General features: G+C 51.4%; 1 protein-coding gene across 1 annotated transcript in view; it reads left to right on the top strand.

The window, feature by feature from the left end:
* TMEM63C (transmembrane protein 63C) overlaps nucleotides 1-27885 on the top strand; it is a 70013-nt gene that overhangs the window by 10298 nt on the left and 31830 nt on the right. Inside the window, exons 2-5 of the mRNA XM_068559932.1 lie at nucleotides 2646-2787; nucleotides 25751-25913; nucleotides 26464-26543; nucleotides 26936-27017. Coding sequence (XP_068416033.1) covers nucleotides 25764-25913; nucleotides 26464-26543; nucleotides 26936-27017 — 312 coding nt within the window. The 5' untranslated portion in view covers nucleotides 2646-2787; nucleotides 25751-25763. The remainder of the gene's footprint in view (nucleotides 1-2645; nucleotides 2788-25750; nucleotides 25914-26463; nucleotides 26544-26935; nucleotides 27018-27885) is intronic.

Here is a 27885-nt window from a genome sequence, read left to right as displayed (position 1 = left end):
ATTTTTCTTAGTGAACTGCCTGAAAATCCCCACAATACTTTGTTTCCCTATATTTTCCCCTACATAATTTGGTTAACCTCATTTTTAGACAAGGAGACTGAGGCACAGGAAGGTTAGGTAACTTCTCCTAGATTCAATGAAGGTGGCATTTGACTCAGCACTTGACTCTTTGTTATCTATCCTAATACAGAGTTAAATTGAGAATTTGAATGTAGAGGGGTGACGGGCAGAAAATGAGTTTTTCAAACATGACTTTGAGATAATTAGTACCTTGGAGAAAGAAATAAAGCTGGCCTACCACATTTCTAACACCAAAATAAATTCTAGAAAGAAAATTAAAAAGAAGGAAAGATTAAAAAGAAAAAAAAATCCTAATACTAGTGGAAAACATGGGCAAATATTTTTAGGATCCTCTAGTAGGAAATACTTTTTTTTTTTTTTTAATAAATTTATTTTGTTTTATTTATTTATTTTTGGCTGTGTTGGGTCTTCGTTGCTGCGCACGGGCTTTCTCTAGTTGCGGCGAGCGGGGGCCGCTCTTCGTTGTGGTGCACGGGCTCCTCGTTGCAGTTGCTTCTCGTGTTGCAGAGCACGGGCTCTAGGCATGTGGGCGTCAGTAGTTGTGGCACGCGGGCTCAGTAGTTGTGGCGCACAGGCTTAGTTGCTCTGCGGCATGTGGGATCTTCTCGGACCAGGGGTCGAACCTGTGTCCCTTGCATTGGCAGGCGGATTCTTAACCACTGCGCCACCAGAGAAGCCCCAGGAAATACTTCTGACTACAGAAAAATCTGAAATTTCTGTAAGCAAAAGATGCCATAAATAAAGTTAAAAAAAGAGATGAATGACAATTTGTAATGCACGTAAAAGTTAATTGCCTTAATTTAGAAAAACCTCTTAAAAATCAGTAAGATAAATTAGAAAGAACATAGTTCACTGGAAAATAAATGCAAAGGCCAGTCAGTCAATAAACGTGAAAATAATGCCTGCCCTTTCTGATATTTAAAGAAGTACACATTGAAACAAGATGCCATTTTCAACTTGCATATTGGCAAAGTTTGAAAATTCAATAATTCACAGTGTTGTCAAGGGTAGGGAGGGTAACAGGCACTCTTCACGCATGGCTGGGCAGTGCAAACTGGTTCATCCTCTTTGGAGGACAATTTGGCAATATCAGAATTTTAGATCCACCTAACTTTTGACTCCTTATGCCTAGGGATTTATCCTACAGCTAACCTCACACTTATGCACAAAGATGTATAATCAAAGCTGTTCACTGCAGCTTTGTTTGTGCAGCAAAAATGTAGAAACAATCTAAACATCCACCAACAAGGATAGATTCATGTAAATCATAGTGCATCCTTCAGTGGAACATTATGAGCTGCTACAGGAATGAAGGATCTGTCTCTTGGTATACAGAGATGTGTGATGTATACTAACTAAGAAACAAAGATAGAGTACCGGGAATATGGTCCTGGTTGGGTTTAAAATAAAGATGCAGGCATAGATATATATTTGTCAATATTTATGGAAAACTCCTTGAAGAAAACAAGCAGGAAACTTAACGATGTTTATGTTTGGGAGTGGAACAGAGGTCTGGAATAGCAGGGAGACTTTTCATTCTGCATTATTTTGAATGGTTTGATTTGTCCCACCGTAAGTATGTTATTTTCAGAATTCAAAAAGTGAATTTAAGAAAAACTATTTATACAGGGAGAATACTACTTAAAATGCCTCCCTGAACTTTCTTTTTAAATTCACTTCTCAGTGGGTTCACCTCTCCTTACATTCATTATTTTACACCTGGAAGGGCCCAAGAGGTCATCTCCAATCTGCATTTTGTCCACAAGGAAAATGAGACCCAGAGGTGTTTTCAGGGGCTGCCCAGGACCCCTGGCTAGTCTGCTGCAGAGACTGGGCTCCTATGATGCTGCTTTTAGGGGAGGGACTGATGACCCCCTCACGCGTATGATCAAAGTTTCATCCTTGGACTTGTAGACCCTTTCCCAGCACATAGTGCAGCGAGTCCTAGTTCATTTGCACTCACGTGGGGAACCTGTTAAAATGCATGTTCCCAGGCACCTTCCTGGAGATGGGCTAGGAAAGGGCCCTTAAACCTGCAGTTTAGCAAGACCTCCACCCCAAGATGATCCTGGTCTTACTTGAAGTCACCTGATGGTTATGGGTCCCTCTGATCTCCCCAGCTCAGCCCTGCAGGCAGTGTCTGTGTATCTAGCTGAAGCCTCCACCCCACTGAGGGAAAGTGGGGGTGCTCTAGCTCACCAGGGGGAAGTAGCAGAGCAGACCTAGGTGCCGGGACTCCAGTGCAGTGTTCCGTCCATGGTCCCCCTCCCTTTGGGCCCTTGCCCATCTGTGATGAAGGATGGCTCCCTGGCTCAGCCACCCCAGGGCTGGGCAGCTGGATGTGGAGGTGGGGGGCAGACTGGGGGTCCTGGCTGCATCCGGGGTGTCCCTCACCCCATCAGAGCTCCCCTGAGTCAGGCCTCGTGGGAACATGCTGACAAGCACGTTGGACCTGGGAGGGGCCTGGCCTGCTTGGGCTGGGGGAGGAGCCACAGGGAGGCTCAGGGAGGACTGGAATCCATGCCCGCCTGCCCTGAGAGCGCTTCTTTGTCCCTGTGCCACAGAGCCTTGGAGGACCCATCTTTGTGGTCAGGAATTAAGCAGGGACGCAGCCGGGACGCTTGGAAGCACCTGAGGACTGATTAAGAGGAGGGAGGGCCAGTGACAGCCCATCTCCTGAGTCCCCGACCTCACCTGCTGCTCCAGGTAGGTGCTCTTGCCATCATCCTACCCAGCAGGACTAAGCCCCTACCACCAGCTCCTTCCTCAAGCCCATGGCCCGTGGCTGTCTAGTCAACGCTTGAGCAAAGGCCCTCCCCAGCCCTCCTAAATCCGTAGCCTAACAGGAGAGGCCAGGAAGAACACTGTCCCAGGTGACCCTGGCTCCTGAGACCTGGAAAAGGGGCCAAAGACTCTCTGGCTCTGGTTAGGATGCCCCCAGCCCGAGCTGCTAGCTGAGTCCCAAGTGGCTCCTGCCCAGCTGACTCCAGTTTGGGAGCGGGCCTAGTCCCAGCCAGACAAGGCTCTTCTGAGAGTTCCCTGCCTCTTGACAACTTTTCCTTGGGAAAAGGTTAGGACAGATGGTATCTTCATAGACTGTTGGAGCTGGAAGGACTCTTAGTGATATGTTCCAACCTCAATTTCTTTTAACTTCTCAAGCATTAGTTATATGAATAGTGTCATTTAAAATGGTGTAGGCGAACATCTCAGAGGAATCAAGCGTAATCTCGTTAAAACAGCACAGGAAGCCCTGGGTCTCAGGGCCCTTCCTGGGTGCAGCTGCCTCCTCCCCACACGGCCTCAGCCACCCTGAGCCCCTGCTCCCTCCCTCTCCTTCCATCTACCTGGTGACTCCCAGAAACTCATCCTCCTTTGCGAAAGGGATGCTGGTGGTGATCAGACCTCCAAAGCTAGAAGGTATTAAAGCCAGGTTAGCATCAAAGTGAGGCTTTCTCTCCTATTTAAGTAAATAAGTTAATACACAAAACCAAGAAAGGATTGGATAGTCAAGGGAGGCTATAACTGTGATAAGATTTCTTTGTCTGAGAGTCTCTAAAATTTCTTTTCCATGAAAGAAGTTATCCTGTATGGGCTCTCGGCCAAGAACATTGTGATTGTTGCTATTATCAATAAAAGTGATCTTAGCTATAGTTCTTTTCCGTTCAGATCAAAGTGCTTGATGTTCACATCTCCCTTATACTTTCCTGGTCTGGCCTTGTGAGAGCCCTCCAAGGCAAGGAGTCTAAACCACAGGCAGTGTTTCACTTCTCTTCCTTTGGCCCTGCCCACTGCCCAGACCATGCTGGACCCTTGTTCCCCCAATCCAGATCACTGCGAGAGGCAGCATCAAATAATGGTAAAGAAGGCAGGCTTGGGAGCCAGGTGAGTTCAGCTCCCAGCTCCACCACCTACTAGCCTTGTCATTTCTCTACACATCAGTCTTCTCATCTGTAAAATGGGAATAACAACGTACCCTAGGGTTACTATGAAGAGAAAAGTTGATATCTGTAAAGCACTTGAAACAACTCTAGCACTCAGTAAGTGAGTGCTTAACACGTTAGCTCGGATCATTACGAAAGCCTGTTCTCCCCCAACCATGCTTTGCTGCCTGATTCACCTCCCTAAACCACCGTGCAGTCATCTCACTCCCCTGCTCTAAAATCATCCATGGCTCCCCATTGCCTATTTAGTGACTGTGCTGAATGTTTGCTGAGAGAGAGAGTTTCTACCCTCAAGGTAGGTTAACTGCGTTCCTCGGCTGGGAACCCACAGCTGGGGTTTTGATCCAAGCTCTTTGGCCTCCCCACTGGTGGGGAGCTAGATCTGTTGGGCGCTAGATCTGTACACAGGGGTAGGTTTGGTTTCCCTGCATCTGCTGGGGCCGCAAAGGCAGGGAGCCCTCTTTTGGACTCCAGCTCTCATGGTGCACACCGGAGTGAGGAGAGGACGCCTGGCCACAGGCCAGAACAGGTAGTGTTCACACTCTGATGAGCTCAGGCCAGGTGGCAGATGTGACATCATTATCCTCGTTCATCATTGGGACGTGGCCAAAGCTTCAGCTCCCATAGCTCAGGTGGGAAGCCCGAGGCCAGCAGAGACCACCCATGATGTGGCACCTTAGACAGAGAACTCAGCAAGCTCCGCTCCGCGCATCTCAGCTGCTTCTCTGGCAGAAGGGAGGCCGTGTGCCATGGAGGAGCAAGCACTGGCTTGGAGGAGGATAGATCCATGTTCAAAACGGGGCTTCTCATCTGGTGGGAAGAACTTGGCCTTATCGATTAGTGTCTCTGAGCCTCTATTTTTCCATCTGTAACATGGGAGGATAATACCCACTCCATAGGGTTGTTGGGAGGTCAGAATGGAACAAAATGCCTAGAGCCCCTGTATAGTGCATGCAGTGGTGGAAGCTCGTTAATGTGCAGTTATTCTGATGAGTCCGTCAGAGTTGTTCTTCCAGGCTACCGAGTGGGGTTGCCTCAGTCCTGCAGGCTTCTTGCTTCCCTTAACTGAAATTTTCCTCGACTGGCCCCCACTCCAAGATGAAGGGAAGTGGTGGCGTTTTGGGCAGCATAAGGAAGAAGGAACAGTCCAAATCTTCTCAGACTCCTGGCAAGGGTGAGAGGCGCAGCAGGGAAGAAGCAGAATTCTGTCTGATTTTCTCAGAGATTTTTCCATTCAGGCACTGCCAAGCTTAGGAAGCCAGGAGCGAAGTGACAGGGAGGAAACAAACCAGACTGTGCTGGTGCATGCAGGGTGGTATTTTTCTCTTGATGCATTCCGCACATGAATGGATTTGTTGGGATTCCAGGCACTATGCTAGGCACTGGAACATTCAGCAGCAAGTAAAACAGACATGGACCCTGCCCTCAAGAGGCCTTCATTCTAATGAGGGTGGGGCAGACAGTAAACAGCATAAACCATGGAGGAAGTATGTTAGAAGGCAATGAATGTGATGGGAAAACAAAGAAGGAAAAGGGGATGGGGAGTGCCGGGGAAATTGAGTTATTAAATAAGGTCATCAGGATAGGCCTCACCAAAAAGGTGACATTTGAGACACCAGTTGTCTGCTCCCCTTGGGAACCCCTGAGAAGTCTGTGGACTCAGAATCAGGGCCAGGTGCCTTTCAGGAGCTCCTAGCAGAGGAGCAAAATCTAGAATCCCTTCCAATCTCAGCCCAGATAATGTCATGCTCTTCCTCCAAAACCTTCAATAGCTCCCTACTGCCTGCACAATTAAGTGCAAATCATTCAGCCTGAAATTCAGGACCTCATGGTCCCCAACCTGCCTGTTATCTTACAAGGTTCTTCTCACCCCACTTCTGCAGCCAAGCCAGTCTACCTGCTATTTCTGGAATATTCCATGCTATGCTTCCTTTCTCCACTCATTTGTCCCCTCTGCTTGAACTGCCCCTGCCCCCACTGGTTTCTGCCAGCCTAGAAATCCCACCTGCCTTTCTCTGAAGCCTTCCCTGGCCCCTGAGGCTGTGGTCTCTCAGCCCCATCACCTTGGCTTGTACCTTTCTTGTTGCGTGGCCCTTACTCTGCCTTGGGTGTGGGCATTGGTTTAACTGTCTGATCTCCCACCTGACAGGCAGAGCCCAGCAGATATAGGGCTGAGTGAACATTGGCTGAGTTGAGTGTGCCCAGGCTCAAAGGCCCCCAGCAACACTGAGACAAGCTGAGAGAGCCTTTGCCTACTCAGACAAAGAAGGCAGAAATGGGAGGTCAGCAGGAAAGGAGAGAAGGAACTAAAATGTAGGTAAGATTTGATGGAGAAGCTAGTGAAGGAAGGGGAGAGAGAACTCCCCACCATATTTTTCCCAGACAGGCAGACTGTCAAAGACACAAGGTTAGGTCCCTCTTCTTCCCCAGAAGAAGGTCTCTCTTCTCTCTTGAACATCCTAGGCCAGTGCTTCCTGGTTTCTAACTAGAATACCTCTTGCTGCGGCTGGAGCTCACTTCCTCTGGCTCCATCCTCTGGATTCAGGTCACTATTTGAGTACTCATTTAGCATGGCTCAGAGTGGCTTTCCTTACCCCTCACCCAAGGGGCAGGAGCAAGGTTGTAAGGAGGCTGGCCCCTGGCCTGGGGGCTTGTGCTCTAGTTGAGGAGGTCAGGGACCCCTAGAGCCACACACAGACTGCCTGGGGGCCACGCTAAGTCATGGAGGTTGTGCCAGCCAGTCACCCCTCAGCCTGTCTTCAGGGCTAAACTTCATCACAAACAAGTCTGCACGTAGCGGGCCGCACCCCTGCAGCACTGGGAGTCTCAGGCCCCTGTGTCCCCGCTTTGGCCCTGGCCAAGTGAAGCCATGTGAGGCAGACCTGCAGCCTCTGCCATCTGGCTCCCACCCTTCGCTGGAGCAGCTGCACTCAGAGAGAGCACTCTCCCTCTGCCTCTCTCCAGCTCCTGCCCAAGGCAGCAAGGCAGCCAGCGGGGTGTCCCTCCCTAGTCTGCTGCCCCGAGGGAGGGGTGGTGCTTTTCCAGCGGGAAAGCCTGGACACAGTCTGAGCCCACCTCCGTCTCTGTGGGGATGCACATGTGGTCTCCTCCTGGAATGTCCTGCCCTGGCCTCCACACCACAGCTCCTCTTCAGGTCAGGGTCCCCATAGATGCTCCAGGTTGCGAATGAGGCTGCAGATCGGGCCCAGATCTCCCTTCAGTGACAGTAGTTCCCATCTTGGGATTGTTGTGAGGATTGAAAGAGCTCATGCTTGCAAAGTCTTAGCACAGTGCCTGGCAGTAAGCCTTCAATTAATATGGCTACTGCTGTTCTTCCCTTAAGAGCTGCCTTGGCTGAAACCTCCCCCAGGCAGCCTTTCCGGATTGCCCCAGGCTCAGTCAAGGGCTCCTCCTCAATGCTCCCAGCACCCCTTCGGCAGGCCTCCTGAGTCCACTTATGCAGACGTGTTGTGGTTTCTTTGGGGGTCTGTGTACCCACCAGAATCTTGTGCCTAGACTGTAAGTGCCTTGAGTGCAGGGAACAGAGCCCATTATTTTGCTGAATAAATGATTTCCTGTGTGACAGGTGGGTAACTGTGAGAGACAGACTGTGAGAATAGGATTGAGCCTGCCAGCCCTGACTTTTCCAGGGCCTGTGCTAAAAGAGCTGGAAGCCTGCTGCAAGGCCTACGGAAGGGGGAAGAGGAACCCCATCCCCTGTTGTGTGGTCTAACGCAGTGATTCTCAAAACGAGGTCCCAGGTCCAGCAGTGTGGGCATCACCCAAGAATTTATTCGGGATGCAAATTCTCAGGCTCCACCCCAGACCTAGTGCATCAGACACTCTGGGGTGGGGCCCAACCATCTGTGGTGTAACAAGCCCTCCAGGTGATGCTGATGTACCAGAGTTTGAGAACCACTGCTCTAATGTTTCAAAGTAACTCAGAGTCACGGGAGGGGGTCTCTCTCTCAGGGGCCTCTGTTCTGCGGAAGGCTTCCAAGAAGGCTGTCAGGCTGGGCCCCCAGCGTATGGCTCCTGCTAGACCCACATCCTGACCTTGAAACCCTTATGCCGACAGGACAGGTGCACTGGAGGACACTCTCCCCACGGACCTCCCCTTTCCCAGGTGGCTCTAGACCAGATGGGGTGATGCGCCAACCTAGCCTTGATGCTGGTCCCTCTCCACAACCACTGGCCTGCATCCTCTGGAGGCCAACCTCTACAGCAGGGGCCCCAGGGCAGACTTCTGGAATGTTAGGGCTGAGCGAGACCCTGGAGATAGATCGTTGGCTGTATACACATATGCTCGCAAACACACCAAAACACACATACACACATACATAAATGCACACACATAACTCAGCTACACATATATGAACACATAAACACGCATGCACCCCAAAACGCACACAAGCACCCAAAATTCAAATTATAGTCATAAGCACTTTCCCAAGCACATCCAAATACACCCCAAAACATACACAGATACACACACATTCAAAACCCATTGATACACACACCTCAAAATACACAAACACAGATGCACAGACCTATTGTATTCATTTCCTAGGGCCGCTGTAACAAATTGCCATAAACAGGGTGACTTAACAGACATCTGTTCTCTCATAGTTCTGGAGGCTGTAAGTCCAAAATCGAGCTGTTGGAAGGGCCACGCTCCCTCTGCAGGCTCTAGGGAAGAATCCTTCTGTGCCTCTTCCAGCTTCTGGTGGTTGCTGACAACCCTGGGTGTTCCTTTGCTTGTCTCTTCCTCTGTCTTCACATGGTTTTCTTCTCTGTGTGTCTCCGTGTAGCCTTATTGTAAAGACACCAGTCATTGAATTTAGGGCCCACCCTAATCTAGTATGGCTTCATTTTAACTAACTATCTCTGCAGAGATCCTACTTTTAAGTAAGGGTGCATTCTTTTTCTTTAGTTGAGGTATAATTGTTTTTAAAAATAAATTTATTTATTTTATTTGTTTATTTTTGGCTGTGTTGGGTCTTCGTTGCTGCGCGCGGGCTTTCTCTAGTTGTGATGAGCGGGGGCTACTCTTCGTTGCAGTGCGCAGGCTTCTTGTTACGGTGGCTTCTCTTGTTGCAGAGCACGGGCTCTAGGTGCGTGGGCTTCAGTACTTGCAGCACGCAGGCTCAGTAGTTGTGGCTCGCGGGCTCTAGAGCACAGGCTCAGTAGTTGTGGCGCATGGGCTTAGTTGCTCCGCGGCATGTGGGATCTTCTCGGACCAGGGCTCGAACCCGTGTCCCCTGCGTCGGCAGGCAGATTCTTAACCACTGAGCCACAAGGGAAGTCCCAGTTGTTGAGGTATAATTGATAACATTATATGAGCTTCAGATATACTACATAATGATTGGATATTTGCTTATATTGCAAAATGATCACCACGATAAGTCCAGTTAACATCCAGTTAACATCCATCACCATATACAGTTACATAAATAAGGTCATATTCTGTGGTTCCAGGTGGACATGAACTTTGGAGGGACACTATTCAACCCAGTAAGTACACACATCCCAAACACACAGGTACAGAGACAGACCCACACAGATACACACACACACCCCTTGCAGATGAGAACTTTGAGTCCCTTGATGTCAGAGCTGCCGGTTCCTCCTCCCCAAGCCCAGCACAAAGTTGCCACACCATATTGTAGTACGTGTCACGTGGTGCTTTTCATCTTCGTTTTGCTTCTTTTTGGTTTGGTTTGGTTAGATGTGAACTTAGTACAAAATCCAAAAATTACAATGAGAATGTCATGAAAAGAAAGCCTTCCTCTCCCTGCCTCGGCCTCCACCCCCCAGGCGGTATTCCTCTCCCAGGAGACAACCACTGTCAAGAGTTTCTTGAGTCTCCTCCTGGAGAGAATCCAGACTCAGGCAGGCGCACGGGAGGCGGCATCTGCCTCTTGCTTTCTTCACTGTCCAGAGCACCTGTTCCTCTTCGTTCTGACTGTGTGCTCTCGCCTGACTGTGAGCTCACTGAGGGCAGATCCGTCCGCTATATATCTTTCCTCCCCGCTTCCTAGTCCAGTGCCGGGCACAGAGCAGGTGTTCAGTTAAGGCTGGCTCTGTCTGCACACCAGCGAATCACCAACAGCTGGTTGGTCTGCGTGGACTAGGGCTCAGCCTCCCGGCTGCAGAGCCTTGGGTCTCTCTGTCTCCCTCAGCGTGTGGCAGCATCCACCAGAGCCCATCTGGCAGCAGACAGAGCTGGGGTAGGACAGCACCCAGTAGCATCCTGCCTATTTGCTCCTGCTGCAGGCGCCCTCATCCCGGCTCTAACTGGGGCTGACTCTGGGATGGATTGGGGCCTCTGCTGTGGCTGCATCTCCCCTGCCCTCCTCTCTCAGTCCGCTCAGGACTCCTGCAGAGGAATCCATCAGGGAAGAGGCTGAAGAGAGAACAACACTGCTGGCATCTTAGGCTGGGGGACGGGGTCTTGCTGCCGACAAGTCTTTTGCCCAGTCTCCGCTGGCTGAAGGCTTAATCTGGACTTGTTACCACGGAGACGGGAATTACGGCAATAACTCAGGTTGAATGGAAGCCTGCAGCTTCGCAAGGCTGTGGTGGGCATGTGTTTTTTTCCACAACCCTCAGATATGAGATGACGTGCCACTTTTTTTTTCCCTAAATCGACAGAAATGGATGCCTCAGTCCAAGAGTTCACCATGCCCTCAATCCACTGAATGAGCAGAGCGCAGGGGGAGAGGGAGTTGGGCAGGAGCCCCGTCAGACTGGAAGCCAGGGAAATGTTAGCCAGCAGCAACCTTCGCTCATCTGGGGAAGGAGGGGCTTAGGTTAGAGGATTTGTAAGAGCCTCTCCAGCCAAAACACTCTTGAGTTTGAGATCCGGGGGCCAAATGAGACCCGCCCTAGCCCCACTGCCAATCGTCCCTTTCTTCAACAACTATTTGTAAAGCACTATGCTCTACCCAGCACAGCAGAGAAAATAATGAGCAAATACAGCCCTGGGCTGTGTCATCAAGGAGCTTTCCATCCACTGGGGAAGTCAGCCATTTGCTGTGTCATCCCATAAATAAAATCAGAGGTACTAGGTACTCACAAGGAAATAATACTTCACTGTATTGAGCCATGGCTATGTGCTAGGCACTGTTCTGAGTGTTTCTTGTGAATTGGTTCATATACTCCTCACATCCACCCAGTAAGGTAGATACTATTAACATTCTCATTTTACAAATAAGGAGACTGAGGCCTGGGAGGTTAAGACACTCACCAAAAGACATGAAGCTAGTAAATAGCAGAGGCAGGATTTGGACCCAAGGAATCTAGCTCTCCCTAGGGACCCACATCTAAATGCCACCTATGTCTGTTTCTCAGGATGGAATGTGTGGGCTTGACCTGGTCTGGAGTTCTTCCCTAAGGAAGCAAAAATTGAGCTGAGACTAACTAGTGGGAGAATGAGTTAACTCACGGGAAGGGGAACATTCCAGGTAGGAGGACGAGCATATGCAAAGGCCCTGTGGCAAGAGGGAAGGTGGCATGCTGCAGGCATTGAGGGACAGACAGAGGGGCCAGGGGATGGAAATGAGGGGAGAGTTGGGTGAGACAAAGCTAGAGCCATAGGCAGGCCTTGTTGGCCAAGTTAAGGAGAGCTACAGGGAGCCCTTCCAGCAGATTCCATCATGACCTGCAGGACAACTTAGGCTCCCCTGATCCTGGAAGGGTCCCTAGACCCTCCAGATTGGGCTCAGCTCCCCTCACCATGAGTCCTGCCCCTGTGGCAGCCCTTTTTACACACTATATGTTATAATTGCCTCTTAGCCAAGCAAGGCCTATGTCACGTCCCTTCTAGAATGAGGTTGATGAAGCGAGAGACACATCTCATTCTCTTTAGCACCTACTACCCTTAGAGAACTCAGGAGAGGATAAGTGAGGGCTCTAAGAGTCGAGGGGAGGATGAAAGTGCTGAGACCCAGGGTGCCCGGAGGAAGCGGAGCTGAGCTGGCTCGACAGGGGAGCATCCTGTTGTGGGGAGGCTCACGAGGCCTTTCCGCAAAGCGGAAGAATGGAGGGAGCAGAGAAAGCCAAGGCCTTTGAGGGACAGGGGTCTACCCATCTGCTGGAACTGAGGCTTCTTAGAGGGAGATGGGGGAGTTAAGACTGGAGGAGTCCCTGGGGCCAAGGGGGCCTCCCCCTGGAGCAGGCCAGGAGTCTAGAGCTCAGATGTCAGAAGGAGCAGTGAGCTATGGAAAAGCTCAGGCGTTGGCTTCAGACCCCCACCTCCATCTGCTTTACCACTGCTGGCTGTGTGACCCTGGGCAGGCTCCTCACCCTCTCTGGGCCTCAGCATCCTCATTGGTAAGATGGGGACAGTCATCACTCCTGCCCCCACAGGGCTGTTGGGGGCCAGGTGGGATGATGGTTGTAAACACATTTCATAACCTGGAAGGGAGTGTGCACCAGAGCCTGCCAGGCACCTCAGAGACAGTCCAGAGGTCAGGCCCAGCCCAGGAGGCTCCTGTTTCTCTTTTGTTCCCTTCCCCATGGGAACCTAGGTTCAGACCACCCGCCAAGGGGGCTGTAAGGGCCTCAGTGGTCCCCATCTTCCACTGATTGATTGGGGTGGGGTGGGGAGGAAGGGAGGGTCTGAGCAGGGCGGCAGGGCAGGCTGGCCCCCGCTTGCCCAGGTGAGAACTGTGCTGGGGAGCCACGGAGCCCCCTCCCTGATCACTGCACCTGGGTCTTCACGCTGCGGTCAGCACCACAGCTGCCAGAGGAGCTACTGATCTGCCTCGGCTTCCAGGCTGACCCCCAGGGGCTTGGCGGCTACCTTTGCCCACGTGGTGCAAGGTCAAGCCTTGACCTTCCTGCACCGGGCCAAGCCCGGCCCTGCGGTTGGAGGGAGGAGGAGGTGGCCTCAGATTCAGGCCTTGAATCTTCCTTCTGAGCAGGCAGCCTGCACAGGAACCCCTGGACCACATATCACCCCGAGGGCCAGGCCCCTGCACCCCGCACTACCCCCTCAACCCCCGTGACAAACTTGAGTGGTAGCTGGTCAAAATGAGGGCACTTGAGTGGGGAAGAAGAAGGATTTGATGCCGAAGGATGAGGGGAAGCTGATTGTATGTAGGCTTAGAAATATCAAGCCTGCCTTTTAAAATATGATTTTTTCTAATTATAAATAATAATTCGTGCTCATATTCAATAGTTTTTCAAATTCAGAAAAATTTTTTAAAGACCAGTGAAAGAACATAGTCTCACCACCCAGAGATAACTGGTCTTTTTTTCTACAGGTATTATTTTGGTTTTTTTATTCTCCCCCATCCCCCGCCTTTCGTTTAGAATGGAAATCATCTAGTTTAACATCATTATATCCTGCTGTTTTTACTTCCTACGTTGTCTTTTTGGCACAAGTAGGCAGTTGCCCCTCCATCTCCCAGTGTCCCCCTGTCACTGCCCAGCTCCCAGGGGCTGGTATCGAAGACATCCCCACCACTGCCCCGCCCCCGTCCCCAGCCCCATTTGGACATGATCATGGCTGCTCACCAACTTGGGGGCCATAGGCAAAAAGGCACGAGCCCTGGGTTGGGGTGCAGGGTCTGGAGGGCAAGGGAAGGAACCTTCCCAGCAAGAAGAGGGACCGGCTATGGAGGTCCCAGAGGTAAGACGGGTGAGGGGGAAGCCGGCGCACTCAGCCTCCAGCCAGGGACCAGATGGCTACCATCTCCCCTGGCTGTGCTGCAGCTCCCTCTGCCCACCGCAGCCTTTCCTCCCTGTTACTGGAGAGTCCCTTGGATGTAGTACAGATCTGAAGGGGGGGCCTGTCTTCCTGTACTCCAGGAATACAGCCCTCCTGGAATGGGCAAAGCAGCTCTCTCCCCGGTTGTGCCTTCAGAGGTCACATGATGTAGTAGAACCAGACCCTTAGATTCCAATCCTGCCTCTATCTCTCTCCAGCTGTGTAGCTTTAGGCCCATTACTTGACCTCTTTGAGCCTCAGTTTCTCTACCTGTAAAATGGGGATACTGACGATACCTACCTTTTAGGCTGCTACCTCTTAGCTTGCTTGTGAGGTGTGAGTGATGGTCAGTGGGATAACCATACGAAGGCACCAGTACCATGCCTGCCCTTCACAAACATCTGTGTCCTCTCCTTCCAGGCCTCCTTCTTCTGAGGATTTGTCATGAGCTGTGTCCACTTGGGCCTGGAGTTCGTTTCCAGAATTCTCTGTCATGTTTTTCTTTTCTCCGTTTAGCTTCTGTATTTAGCCTGGGGGCTTTATTCCTGTTTGCTGGGATGTTTGCTGGTGTTCTCTGCCTTGGGGGTGGCGCATAGCAAAATGATTAGGAGGGGGCTGGGGAGGTGGATGTCCTGGGCTCAGGTCCCACTGCTCACTGGCTGCCTGAACTAGGCTAGTCACTTAACCTCTCTGTGCCTGAGATTCTCTGTGCCCAAGATGGGATAATAATAGTACCTACCTGTTGTTAGTACAGGAAGCAAAAACCACTTTAAGAACTTAAAGCAAACAGAGTTTAAACCAGAGAATTACATGCTCATAAAATCACCAGAAGGGTTAGAACCTGAGTCTTTAAAATAGAGCAGAACTGACCCACTAGACAAACTGCTCCTCAGCCACAGCCAGGATGGGAGTACTGGAGCCATGGATTCACATCCTCTCACCTGCAAGCCAGGACCGGGGAGCCTCTGCAGCCCGCACCACAGTTTCTTCTCACCCTCCCTTCCCCGGGAGCCAAAGACTGGGCATTGATCTGCTGCAGACAACTCCTTCCCCTCCTCAACATTGCTTGTCAGCTGAGCACAGCCGGAGCAGCAGGAAGATGGCCTCCGCCCCACTTCTTCCTTATAAATCTATCTCCAGTGCATCTAATCGACTGAACCTGACCTGTATTCAGAGCCCCAGCTGCAAAGGGGTGTTGTAAATGTAGTTTTCAGCTTTCCAGCTTCTGCAATAGAGGAAGGCACGCTAGAAAGAGGTGGGGATGGACGCCGAAGGCCATCGGCCGTATCCGACAGGCAACCTGATAGGTTTGTTAACCCAGGTGATGCATTAAGAGACTTGGCACAGTGCCTGGCACATAGAACTCATTCAATAGCTGTTACCTGGCCTTCCTATTATTGGGCCAGGGGTATCAGCAAGCACTGCCCACAGAGCCCTGGCAGAGAGAAGCAGCAGCGGAAATGAGTTGCTCTGCGTGGTGCTGTCCGTGGTGCTGAGCGCCTTTCTGATTTTAGCTGGAGTGATGGCAAAATGGGACACCAACCCGTCCACCCCGTGCCGGGGCTGGCCACAGGGGTGGTTGAGGGGATCATTTAGGGCTGTCCTCAATCCTAGGAAGAGGATAGCAGAGGTAGCCACCAATATTGGGGGTACTTATAGTTTATAAAAATGTCTCCACTTATTATCTCCTTTAAGCAATCTTCATAACACCCTGGTATAGGCAGGATGGACATAATTATGTCCATTTTATAAAAGAGAAAACTGAGCAGCAAGAGGTTAAGTAACAGTTAGCAAATAATAGAGCCAGATCCACACCCGATCTCCTGACCCCAAATCGTACGTTCCCTTTCCTCTATGCTGTGACATGAGGCGCAAGACTTGTTAACCAACGACGTGCTGTGGAGAGGCGAAAATGAATGACTCAGGCGCTCTCTGCACACTATGCAAGCATATGCAAATCACCCACATTTTATTTCCTGCCCCAAATGTGGCCCTGGATAAAGACCCTTCTATTTCATTGAGGCCTATAAATGTTGGTCATCGTGGGGGAGCCACAATGACATAGGTCCTGCCATCAAGAAGCCCACAGATTTGTCAGGGAACTGGCCACTCTTGTGCATGAAAACCAGGAGAAGTATGCCAGGTGGTGGTAGCAAAGGCCGGCTGTGAAAAGAGGGTGGGGACAAGGTACAGACTGGGCTGCTCACTGGAGGAAGGCTTTGAGCTGGACCCAGGGGCTGTGAGGCTGCTGAGACCAAGCCTCCAGCCAAGGCCAGGAAGAAGTGGCTCAAGCTCAGTCAGGGCAGGAGGAGCAGCCCTGATAGATATGGGGACAGGACAGAGGGCAGGCATGGTGCGCCGTGAAGAAGTGGCCAGGCCATTGATCTCTGACATAGGGAGAAATGCAAGAGTTTGGGGATTCAAGTGAAGAGGTGGTGTGAGCCTCTCTAGATTTCCAGCCAACTTTCCGCAGACTCAAAATGAGCTGGGAAGGGGAGGGGAGCTCTCCGGAGAGAGGAATATAAGGACCAGTCTCATGAGCTGCTCCACAGTGGCACGATTTAAGGGGCACTGAGCTTCCATCCTTTATCCCCAAATCTCCTCTTCCTCCCTGCTTATTTAGGGGGTGTCAGAAAACCTTTTGGATCTTCAAGAACTCCTTATCTAGATGCAAATAACCCTAGAAATCTTAAGCTGGTGTTTCTCTTTCTTGGCTGTATATCAGAATTGACTGGAGATTCTCATTCCTAAAGTCTGGAGTGGGGCGTGAGTATCTGGATCTACTAAACACCTTGCAGCTAATTCCAGTGTCCCCCACCGCAGGCTGAGGATCACTGGTCCAAGCCCAAGAGTGCTGAAGGGGGAACCAGAAAACCCAAGTTCTGATCCCAAATCTACCACTTTTCCCAGCCTTAGGCAGATCTCTTAGCCTGCTGGTGACCCAGTTTCTTCATGTGTAAAGTTGGGCAAACCATCCTGTGAAGATATGAGGAGACCCAAGAGGAGTTTAGAGCAAGGAAGGGCTTACTGACACTTGGGGAAGAGTCATGGCCAGCTTGCATGGCGGGTAGGGACAGACATCAACCAGAACCCTCACGGCGGTTACACCCGCTTCCCCTCCTCCCTGTCCTCAAAGTCACTGCCCCCTAGTGGTGAGAGTGAACCTGAGCCCCTGAGCTTTTGTCCTGGAAAGGGTCGGGGTGGGAGCAGATCTGAGAGCAGAGGGCATGCAAAGGAGATTTAAGGAAAGACCCAGAGAGGAAAGGGAGATGGGAGGGGTGCCCATGGCCAGGAACACTATTTTTTTAAGGTCCAGAACCATGGGAAGTAATCTTTCTTGTTGTTAACAAGAGGTGATGAATTATTGAAGAGACTGAGAAGGCCAGATGGCAGGGGGTGCAGGGCAGGTGCTATAGCTTTGTGTATTCTGGGGTGGGGGGAGTCTTGGGGGGGGATCAGGGTGACTTCCCGCCCACAGCTTCTTCTCCTAGGACGTGGCTTGTGACTACAGTGATTTGCTTCTCCAAATCAAAATGCGGGCCCTATGGACCAGTTCCTGAGAGCTCATGGGGATGGTGGAGCAGAGTTGGCTCTGGCCAGTTCCAGGAGTATAGGCCGTGTGGCTGTAGGCTGTGTCTCTGGGACATCTGGAATCCTGGCTCCAGCCTGGACCTCGGAAGCCTCCTATGAAAACCCCAGCCCAGAGAAGGGAAGGCACCTGCCCAAGGTCACACAGGTGGCCTAGAGCCCAGCTCTCCTGGGATCCCTCAGCCCACAGTACCTTCCACTGCACCACCCTGAGAGGCTGGGAAAGGTTCTATCCCTGGACTAGGGCTTGAGCGAGGTCATCCCCTCCCTCTGACTCCTGCCCAGCACTGCCAGCCCAGTAGAGGCCCAGAGGGTCTAGGAGGTATCAGAGCAGAGGGTTATGAACTGCCCAGGTTCAAGGCCCAGCTCTGCCACTTACCAGCACTGTGACTTTGGGCAAGTTATTTAACCTCTGTGAGCCTTAATTTTCTTTTTCATCTAGGGGAGATTCTAGTACCCTAGGGTACTTGCTGAGGATTAAATGAGCTAGTACTTCAATAGGAAATGTTTTCCTATAATAAATGCTCAATAAAGTGTTAGGGGTTAATAAGATTGGCCCCTTCTAGGGCTTCCTGGACCACCTAAACTCTGGGATTTGGACTTGGCCTTGAGATGGCCAGCTCACCTGGAAGGGAAAGTGGGGAGCAAAGTGCTGGCCTGTCTAGTTAGGACGGCAGTGGCTGAAGCCAGGCCAGGTCTGGAAGCCTGGAAGTGAACAATGGACCAGAGGAGTAATAAGGACAAAGCCAGTTCTTTCTGAAGCCTTTGCCCAGTTTCTGAGGAAAACTTTGGCCAGGCCTAGGGCTGCTGAGCCTCCAGCTTGTGCCGCAGGAGACTGACGGGGCAGAAATGGGAGGGGAGGAAGGCCTCACACTTCCCTATCAGATAAGATATGCAATGCAACTGAGGGGACCTGAGAATCCTGACTCACCAATCAGCCTTAACACCATCCCCCTTCCTTGGCCCAAAAAGCAAGGCTGGCGTTTGCTTTTCATATACAGGAAGAGCAGAAGCAGCGCCAACCACAGGCTGCAGTTTGAGGATATCGTAAGGCCCTTCCCATACTCTGCATCTCTCCTTTTGCCTGTTCCAGAGCAGAGTAGGGGGAAGGATGCTAGGAATGGTCCAGTCTGGGCCCCTCACTGCCATCTCACAAAGAAGCTAATGACGATGATGACAGTGCTGGCTAATTTTGAACGCATATATTTCCAAGCACCATGTGAAGGGCTATATGTGAATTATCTTACTTCACCTTCACAATAACCCTGAGAGGCAGTACTGTCGTTATCCCCACTTTCCAGATTTGGAAACTGAGGCTCAGAGAGGTGAAGCCACTGTCCATGGTCACACAGCTAGCAAGGGTGGATCTGGGACTTAAGCTCAGACACTCTGGATCCAGAGAGCCTACTTTTCCCTGATGCTCCGAACAGCCTCCCTGTGCTCTGCTGTGAAATTCATGCCCAAAGAGAGTAGTTCCTTTATGCCCCCTGCACCAGGCAGGTTGGTGTCCCTGCTCTGTGTGCCTTTAGTACCCTCCAAATTTCAAGTTTTATTATTTCCAGGGCTGATACTCTGGTCTCCAGAAAGCTTTCTGTCCTCTTCTTCACACACAAGAGCTAGTTCCACCTCCAGAAAGCTCTCCTTCCGGAAAGAAGGGAGAAGGAAGGTCCAGGCATGGTTTAGGGGTGAGGAGAAAAGGCTGGGTGCTGCTCTGTGTTTCCATGGCAACGCAACAGCCTTCCTCATTACTGCTTTGTTTGCTGCTGAGAAACCTGAGGAGGGTGGTGAGGTGGGGGTGAGGCTCTCTTCTCTCGTTTCCTTCCTCACCACCCCTTCAGGCTGGGCAGCCAGGTGAGCTGAAAGCCTGCACCTGACACAACCTTGCTGGCTGGATTCCACCCGACTCCAAGCTTAGAGGCTGGGACCTTGTAGCTGGAGTCCTCCTGGGCAGAATGGCAGCCTGGGCCAGGCCTCTCAACAACATTCCCCTCCCCAGATCCCAAAGGCTGTGAACTCCTTAAAGAGGACCTCATGTTTGTACTTCCAGGGTCTACACAGGGCCTGGCAAGAGTAGACACTCAATGGATTCTTATTGAATGAATGAATGAACAAATGAAAGAACAAACCAGCAATCCATCCTATACTAGAGCTACGAGTATTCATTTTCACTTTCCCAAACCTCCATGCTCTGTCTCCCTTCTGGGTCTTTGCCAATACGGTTCCCTCTGCCCATGCTTCCCCTCTGCACTGTGCTGATTCTGACACCTCATGTCTCAGCTTGGAGGTCACATTCCCACAGAAGGTTTCTGTGACTGCTTGATGGTGGGCCCTCCCCATGGCCCCTGGGCTATGGGAGTGTGCTGGAGTGCAGAAGCATGTGCCTTGTGTGCTTGCGTGTCTCCCCAATGAGTCTGGGAGCCTCATGCAGGTGGGAACCATGTCTGCCAGGCCCCTAGATCCTGACATGATGCCTGGCTCATAGTAAGTGTGCAGCTCTTCTTTGTGAAAGGTCAGAAAGGACAGGGTGGTTCTTTTGGAATAAGAGAGAATGAGGGAGTGGGAGTTGATGAGTGAAAAGAGCAGCATCCAGAACTCAAACCTTCTTGGAGTCGGATGGAAGCCAGAGCTCTTCACAGCCCAGGACCCCCTCCCCTGCCCTCATCATGCATAGTGTTAACCAAATAATAGCAACAGTCCCAAGTCCAGGACCCCCTCCCCTGCCCTCATCATGCATAGTGTTAACCGAATAATAGCAACAGTCCCAAGTCCAGGACCCCCTCCCCTGCCCTCATCATGCATAGTGTTAACCAAATAATAGCAACAGTCCCAAGTCCAGGACCCCCTCCCCTGCCCTCATCATGCATAGTGTTAACCAAATAATAGCAACGGTCCCAAGTCCAGGACCCCCTCCCCTGCCCTCATCATGCATAGTGTTAACCAAATAATAGCAACGGTCCCAAGTCCTTGTGGTTGTGCAGCAGCTCACACCCTCGGCCTGGTGCCAGTCCCCAGACAGCCTTGAAAAGAGGGCCTTATGAATCGTTCCCCTCATTTTAAGGTGCTGGGCAACTGGATAGCCACGTGCCCAGAGATGAACTTAGACCCTTACCTCACACCATATGCAAAAATTAACTCAAAATGGATCATAAGCTTTACTGTAAGAGCTAAAACTATAAGGTTTTTAGAAACATTGAAGAAAATCTTTAAGACTTTGGGTTAGGCAAAGACTTCTTAGATAACAATACCAAAAACATGGTCCATAAAAGAAAATTTGATAAATTGGACTTTGTCAAAATTTATAACTTCGGTTATAACTTTGGCTTCAAAAGACACCACGAAGAAAATGAAAAGATAAGCAAAAGACTGCAAAAGACTATTGGCAAAACACACACATGATAAAGGAAGAGCATTCCAAGCTTAAAGATGAGGAAAGGGGCCCTGAGGGATGATGCGGCCAGCAAAGACAGCCTGGGTTCCTAAGTCTCGTGGACTCTCCACTGCATTTGTTCTTCTGCAGCAGCCCTGTAGCTGAGTGGGGCCTCCAGGCGGGACTGGGACTCTCGCTGGAGAAGTGACTCAGGGAGGAAAAGTCTCTCCCGAGGCCTGCAGACTTACCAGATGCACCTTCCTCCTTTTTCCACCTGCTTCCTCAACAAGGGCTTCCCTGAGTGGCCACCAGCAGAACCGTAGCTTCCTGCCACAGCTGACCCAGAGCCTGGGATGGCTGAGATGCCTGCTCCATCTGCCAAGAGACCCCAGGAATGCCATCGCTGCTACTCTGACTCTCTGGCAGATGGCTTACTGTTAAAATATACTGTGTTCAATGTAAACTATTATAATTTTACATTTGGCTAAACATGTTAGTGTAAATGCGTGGAAACCAGTGACCTGGGATAATTAAACTGTGGGCAACCTAGGCAGAAAGAGAGGGGAGCAGAAAGTAGGAAAACCTAAGAAGATAGGCAAGAGGCTCCCTGCTCCCGTTAGATGCTAATCCGGAGGCGGGTGTTGTTCTCCTTCCTTTTTCCAGGACTAATCTCATTACGCCCTTTTCCCCTATTTTTGTGAGTTAGCACAGGGAATCCAGACTCCCGGGCCCCCTCTTGTCTCCTGTACTCCAGTCCCTTTACCTTTATTCCCTTCTCCATCCCCAGCACCCAACCATCCCTAATACCTAGAACCATTCCACTGTGTCCCCTGGAACTCTGTGTCCACTTTTCATTTTACAAATATCTATGTGATACTTCCTGTGTTCCAGGCATTTTTCTCCATGACTGACAAACCTTAATCCACATATCCCTCTTAACAGCACTGTGAAGTGGGTACTAATTGGTAGCACCATCCCCATTTTACAGATGAGTAAATGAGGCATGGATAAAGAGCTTGCTCCAGGTCGCTTGGCAAGTAGGAGTTGGAGCTGGGATTCAGTGCCAGGGCCCACAGTGCCCAGAAACACCCCCTCAGAGCATCACCTTTTCACTGGGAACTGAAACCCAAGACTCCCCAGGACCCTTACCACCCTCTCAGGGAGTGGTTTCTGTTTCTCTCCCAACACCATGGACCTGGGGACGGGAGAGATGTCTTTCTTGCTCTTCTTTGTAGCTTTCAGACTATTCTTCCCTCCTCCCTGCAAAAGCCCCTGTCTTGTACCAACGGGTGTCAGCCTAGACATCCTGCTCCCCCTCTTTGTCGTAAGCATCTACTCCCCCCAACCCGGGTCACACCCCTCCTTCCTGGAAGAGTTCAGTTCCTGCCTCGGTGTCATGACACTGGTGCTCCTGTCTTCATTCTTGCTGATTTCAGTATCCACATATCCACAGAGATGAACCGTCTAACAGTCTAGCCCCTCGGTTCTTTGACACTACTCAGCCTCTCACTCCATGGAAATGCCCTAGACCTTATCACTACCAATAACTGCAATCCCTTCTGAATCTCAACATCACCCAGATCATTTTCCAACAGCCAGTTCCTGTCTGTCAACTCACACCCTCTAGGACTCAAAAATTCTTCTACCCACTGGAGCTCCAGCAGCTTTCACTGTTCCTCGCCCTTCTCATGTTTCATTTCGCTCCTTACGTGCCTTAAATTCCACGGCCAGTCTTTAAAATTACTCCCTTGCACCTTCAATCCTCTTGTTTCATTCTCGTACTTGCTTGGGAAAACCTCTAGCCTGGTTAAAACTATCTGTGTGACTCTTTCACACCTGTAAGCACACAGATGAATACAATTGAGGGAAATGCACAGTAAGTCTGGCTGCTCTTGTTGGAAATTCAAGACCGTGAACCTCAGTGGGCCTCTAGAGCTGCCCGTCAGTCCTGCTACATTCCCCTAACCCATTTACTCCTCTGGGTTTCTGGTTCTACCTTTTTTCCTGTTCTCAAACAGCCCACATCTGCCTACCACCAGCATCACACACTCACCTGAGACCTTGTTCCCTCTTTTACTGAGAAAATAGAAACTGTAAGGAAAGCATGTCCACAATCTCCACCAGCACTCCTGCTACCGTGGGTCAGCCCTCCGCCCTCAGCTCTCAGCAGAGGCCAACTTCTCTCCTTGGGCACTAGTTCCCAACCCCTCCTACATCCTCGCTTTGCTCTGGTGACTCTGCATCTCCTACATCACCAGATTTTTATTTTCTATTGGATCGTTCCCATCAGCATACCATGTGCAGCTATTTCTCCCTTCCTAACCACTTCCGCCTCTCCATGCCCTTCGAAAGAGTTTCTGATGCCCCTGGCTCCAAATCCTCTCCTGTCATTCTCTCTTGCAACTCTTCTAGTCTGGCCACCGATAACCTCCGCCTTGCTTCAACTATGGCTCCTCCTCAGTTCTGCTGTTACTTGACCGCATCAGCACAACTGGTCCCTCCCTTCTCCGGGAAGCATTTTCTTTGCCTGGCTTCCAGGACAGCACCGTTTCCTGCTGTTCCTCCATCCTCACTGCCTGCTCGTCTCAGTCTCTTTTTCTGCTTCCTCCTCATCTGACCCACTTGTATATATTAGAGCAGCATCCCAAGGCTCAGAACTTGACCCTCACTCTCCACTTCCTCCTTCAGTGATCCAGTCCTACGCCTCGAACCGTCATCTGTCTCCATGCTGGCAACTCCCGTGTTGTGTGTCCAGTCTCTCCTCTGAACCGCAGACACATATCCAGCCGCCTGCCTGGCATGTCCGCAACCCAGCTCCCGGTCCCCCCGCCGTCCCGCACTTCCCATCCAGCACGTCCTGTCTTTTTCATCCAGTGGCAGCACCTCCAGTTGCTCAGTCCACAAGCCTTAGTCATCCTGGACTCCTCTCTTTCACGCTCCCCGTTCAATCTATCAGCAAATCTGGTTGGCTCCACCTTCAAAATACTTCCAGAATCTGACCATTTCTGCCCACCTCACTGCTCTCAGCTCAGTCCAGGCTACCGCTGTCTCTTGCCTGGGTTGCCACAGAGTCCTCCCAAATGACCTCTCTGCTTGCCCTCACCCCCACTTATTCTCAGTGCCAGGGTCAAAGTGACCCCTTTAAAACATGAGTCACTTCATGTCACTCCTTTGCTCAGGTACCCCCCATGCCCTTCACTCTCCCCTGTCCAGCCACACCGGCCCATTAGCTTTTCCTCTGCTCCAGGCAAGTTTGCACCACTGCTACTACCGCCCCCAGGCTTTTGCTCTGCCTGCAGTGTCCTTCCCCCACGGCTGTATGGTCTGCTCCCCTCTCTTCAAGTCTTCGCTCAGATGTCATCCTCTCAGTGAGGCCTTCCGCAGTCACCCTCTTTACAATCCTAATCTCACCCCGACCCCTGCACTGCTTCTCCCCCCTAGAATCCCACGAGGGAGGGATTTTTTTGTCTCGTTCACTGATATACCACCAGCATTAGTCTAGCACAAAGCAGTCGCTCACCAAATACTTGTCGAATGAACAAGCCTACTTTTCTTGAATGGGAGTGAAGAATTTCTAGGGTGTGATGCAGTCTGGAGCCAAAACAAATGATCTTTTAAAATCAGAGCAACCTTGCAGATAACTCCAAGCAGCTGCTGGTCACATCCAGCTTTTGCTCGTACTTTCCGCTCTTACCCAGGCCTGAAGAATACGGATGCCCGTGACCATGAGCTCTGCATCTGAGTCTCCGACTCACTGCATTGGCTCGCGACCCTGAACAGGTGTTGATCTCCCTGGTTCAAGTTCTAGGTGAAACAGGGAGTCATTGCTGTGTGTCAGGCACTCTGCATCCTTTCCTTACTTAGTCTTGGGAGCTATTGCCTTTCTTGGAAACTAGATCAGAGAATCGTAAGATGTTAAAGATGATCGTCAGTGGCCCTATCTGCGCGGGCGCCCCGTGATGCAGTGGTTCCATCCTCTAAACTGAATCTTTCCTCTCTGAGACCTTTGTGAGGCTTGTTCATTTATATACAAGAAAAGCTTCACAAAGGTAGAAGTAGGAGGACCCATTGGATATGCATTTTACAACTCTTTTAGCAAAAGGAGCAAGTGGTACAAAATAAACACTCTCCCAGGGAATCTGGGCTATTCTGCCATCTTGGTCCTGGGTTTGAGGAAGTGGTTTCTTACAGCAGCGGTCCCCAACCTATTTGTCACAAGGGACCGGCTTCGTGGAAAGACAATTTTTCCATGGACTGGGGGCGGGGGTGGGGGATGGTTTCGGGATGATTCAAGCACATTACATTTATTGTGCACTTTATTTCTGTTATTATTACATTGTAATATATAATGAAATAATTATACAACTCAGCATAATGCAGAATCAGTGGGATCCCTGAGCTTGTTTTCCTGCAACTAGATGGTCCCATCTGGGGGTGATGGGAGACAGTGACACCCGAAGTGTGTTGCTTATGACCAGTCTGCTCTGTAAGATGCAGCTTAATTGTCACTTGCCACTCACTGATAGGGTTTTGATATGAGTCTGCCAGCAACTGCTTTATTATGGTCTCTGTGCAGTCAAACCTCTCTGCTAAAGATAATCTGCATTTGCAGCCGCTCCCCAGCGCTAGCGTCACCACCTCAGCTCCACCTCAGATCTTCAGGCATTAGATTCTCATAAGGAGCGCACAACCTAGATCCCTCGCATCTGCAGTTCACAATAGGGCTCCCGTTCCTATGAGAATCTAATGCCATCCCTGATCTGACAGGAGGCGGAGCTCAGGTGGTAATGCAAGTGATGGGGAGCGGCTGTAAATACAAATGAAGCTTTGCTCACTCACCTGCTGCTCACCTCCTGCTGTGTGACCCCGTCCCCCCAGAGGGTTGGGGACCCCTGTCTTACAGGACAGGGCTGCATGCCATCTCAGGGCTGAGCCTCCTGCCTTGACCATTTATAAGCTCAGTGCACCCCTCCCAGCTCCCCGGCAGGCTTCTGCGTGTTGCATAATGCGGGGGGAGGGGGGCCTCATGTTTGACTTGGAAACCCCTCTGTTCACCAGGGAGCCTCCCAGGATGACTGTCTCGCCGGGCAACCTGAATATGGTGGAAAAGTCCCGGAACTTCTCAGCGGACGACTGCTTCCACTCTCGGAGCACCGTCCTGCAGGGGCAGCCCTTTGGGGGTATCCCCACTGTGCTGTTCCTCAACGTTATCTTGTGGGTGGTGAGTTCTGGGCACTGCAGTGGGCAGACAGAGAGGTCTCACCCAGGGTGGATGGTCCAGCTTTCACAAGCGATACAAGGGGCCCCAGCTGTCCGTGGATGCCAGCCACAGTGGTGGGAACTATCTGAATGTCAGTCCTGCCCAGGGAGGCCCAGGGTGGGTGGGGCTTGGAGAAGAGGAGGCTGCGGGAACAGTGGAATCCCTGACTCTCTTCCTTGCACCCTTGTCCAAAGGTCCCCCTGGCCAGTGCCCTTGAGCCTCCCGTCTGTCCCCTTGATGATTTATTCAACGAATGCTCTGTCCATTGTTCTAAACATGCCACCAGCGCCTTCATTCAACCACTCTGAGCATCCACTCTGTGCTAGGATGCTGCTGGGCACTGGGAATCTAGAGCTGCAGAAGGCATGACCCCTATCCTGACAGAGCTGGCCACCTAGGGGGGAGCCCCTGGGCGCCTCAGGGACAGTCTTCCCCGTGGGAATTCAGGGGTCAGTCGAGGGGAAGGCATCCATGAGCTCTCTTGCTCCATATTGCTTTTCCTGACCTATAGGTCATCGTCTTGGTTTACTCCTTCCTCCGGAAAGCTGCGTGGGACTACGGACGCCTGGCTCTGCTGATACACAACGACAGGTGAGGAGAGGCTGGGCGTCGGGAGTGAGCTGCTTGCTTCATTGGGGGATGTGCTGCCGTGACCAGGACACGGCTCTGACCAGTGCCCAAACTGCACAGGTGTCTCGTCAGCAGGTGCCCGTGCTCTAGCCCTCCCTGCATTAAGGTGACTTGGAGAGCAGCCACCTCTGGGCACGAGGCCACTTTTTTCTCAGATCTCAGCCTTTCTGGATCTCATGACTCCCAGGATGCGTTGGCCACCTGTCTGTGCCCAGAGCTGTGTGCTCAGCAAACAAGTTGAGGCGTGTCTGCTACTGGGCAGGAGGGGACCACAGCCCTCAGCCCAGGGAGCAAGGCAGGCACCTAAGAACTTTCTCCTTTTCCACCTCCCCACTACCTTTCCTGGCCGGCAGCCTGACCTCGCTGATCTATGGGGAGCAGAGCGAGAAGACGTCTCCCTCGGATATTTCCCTGGAGATGGAACACAGGGACAAGGTGGGTGCTGGGGTGGGCCTGGGCCTGGTGAGGGCGGGGGCAGGGGCCCGGGCATCTGCAGGAAGGAGTGGGCTCATCAGCTGGGGCTTTGCAATCAGCCACCCAACCACTCCTAGCAGCGTGACCTTGGACAAATGCCTCCGCCTTGCCAAGCCTGTTTCCCTGTCGGAAATATGGAGATATTGACCGTACCTGCCTCCTAGGGTGCCAGGAAGGTGGTGGCAGTAAGTGCACGAAGGAGAAAGGGAGCAAGGAAGGCCCTCCAGAGCAATGGAGTGGAGCTAAAGTGCTCTAGATGGCGCTCGGGGCCGGTCCGAGCTGAACTCCAGAAGAGAGGTCTGGCTTGCTGTCTCCACCTCCTCACCTCCCTCTCACTCCTCAACCCCCTCACACGTGGCTCCCACCCAAACAGCCCCAGGGTCACCAGCAGTCCCATGTGATGAAATCCAATGGGCTTTCCTCAGTTCTCATCTCTCAGAAACACCTGAGCCTGAAGATCATCTTCCCTTCTTGAATAGAGGGGAAGCACTTCCCGCTGCTTCCGTGGCATCCCGCTCTCTGGGTCTTCCCTCTGTCGGTGCCTCCTCCACACCGGGAGTCCCCCCAGCAGATCCCAGACCCTCCCCATCTCTCTCCCAGGCCGTGTCATCCACACTCATGACTTCAATTGCCCCCTCTACACAGATCCCTCCTAAATTCCTGGCTCCAGCTAAATTCCTCTGGGCTCCAGCCCCATTTATCCAATGGCCTTCAAAATATCTCCATGTGGATATTGTAAGGGCATTTTGGATTCAATTTGTCCAAAACATGCTGTGATCTCCCTCTGCCTCCACCCGTCCCTGGATCGCTGGTCTCAGACTTCCCACCA

Source organism: Eschrichtius robustus, chromosome 1 (genome assembly GCF_028021215.1).
Source record: "Eschrichtius robustus isolate mEscRob2 chromosome 1, mEscRob2.pri, whole genome shotgun sequence".
NCBI classification, from domain to species: Eukaryota; Metazoa; Chordata; class Mammalia; order Artiodactyla; family Eschrichtiidae; genus Eschrichtius; species Eschrichtius robustus.
Note: the sequence above shows the minus strand (reverse complement) of the source record. Positions and strands in the feature narration are given on the sequence as shown.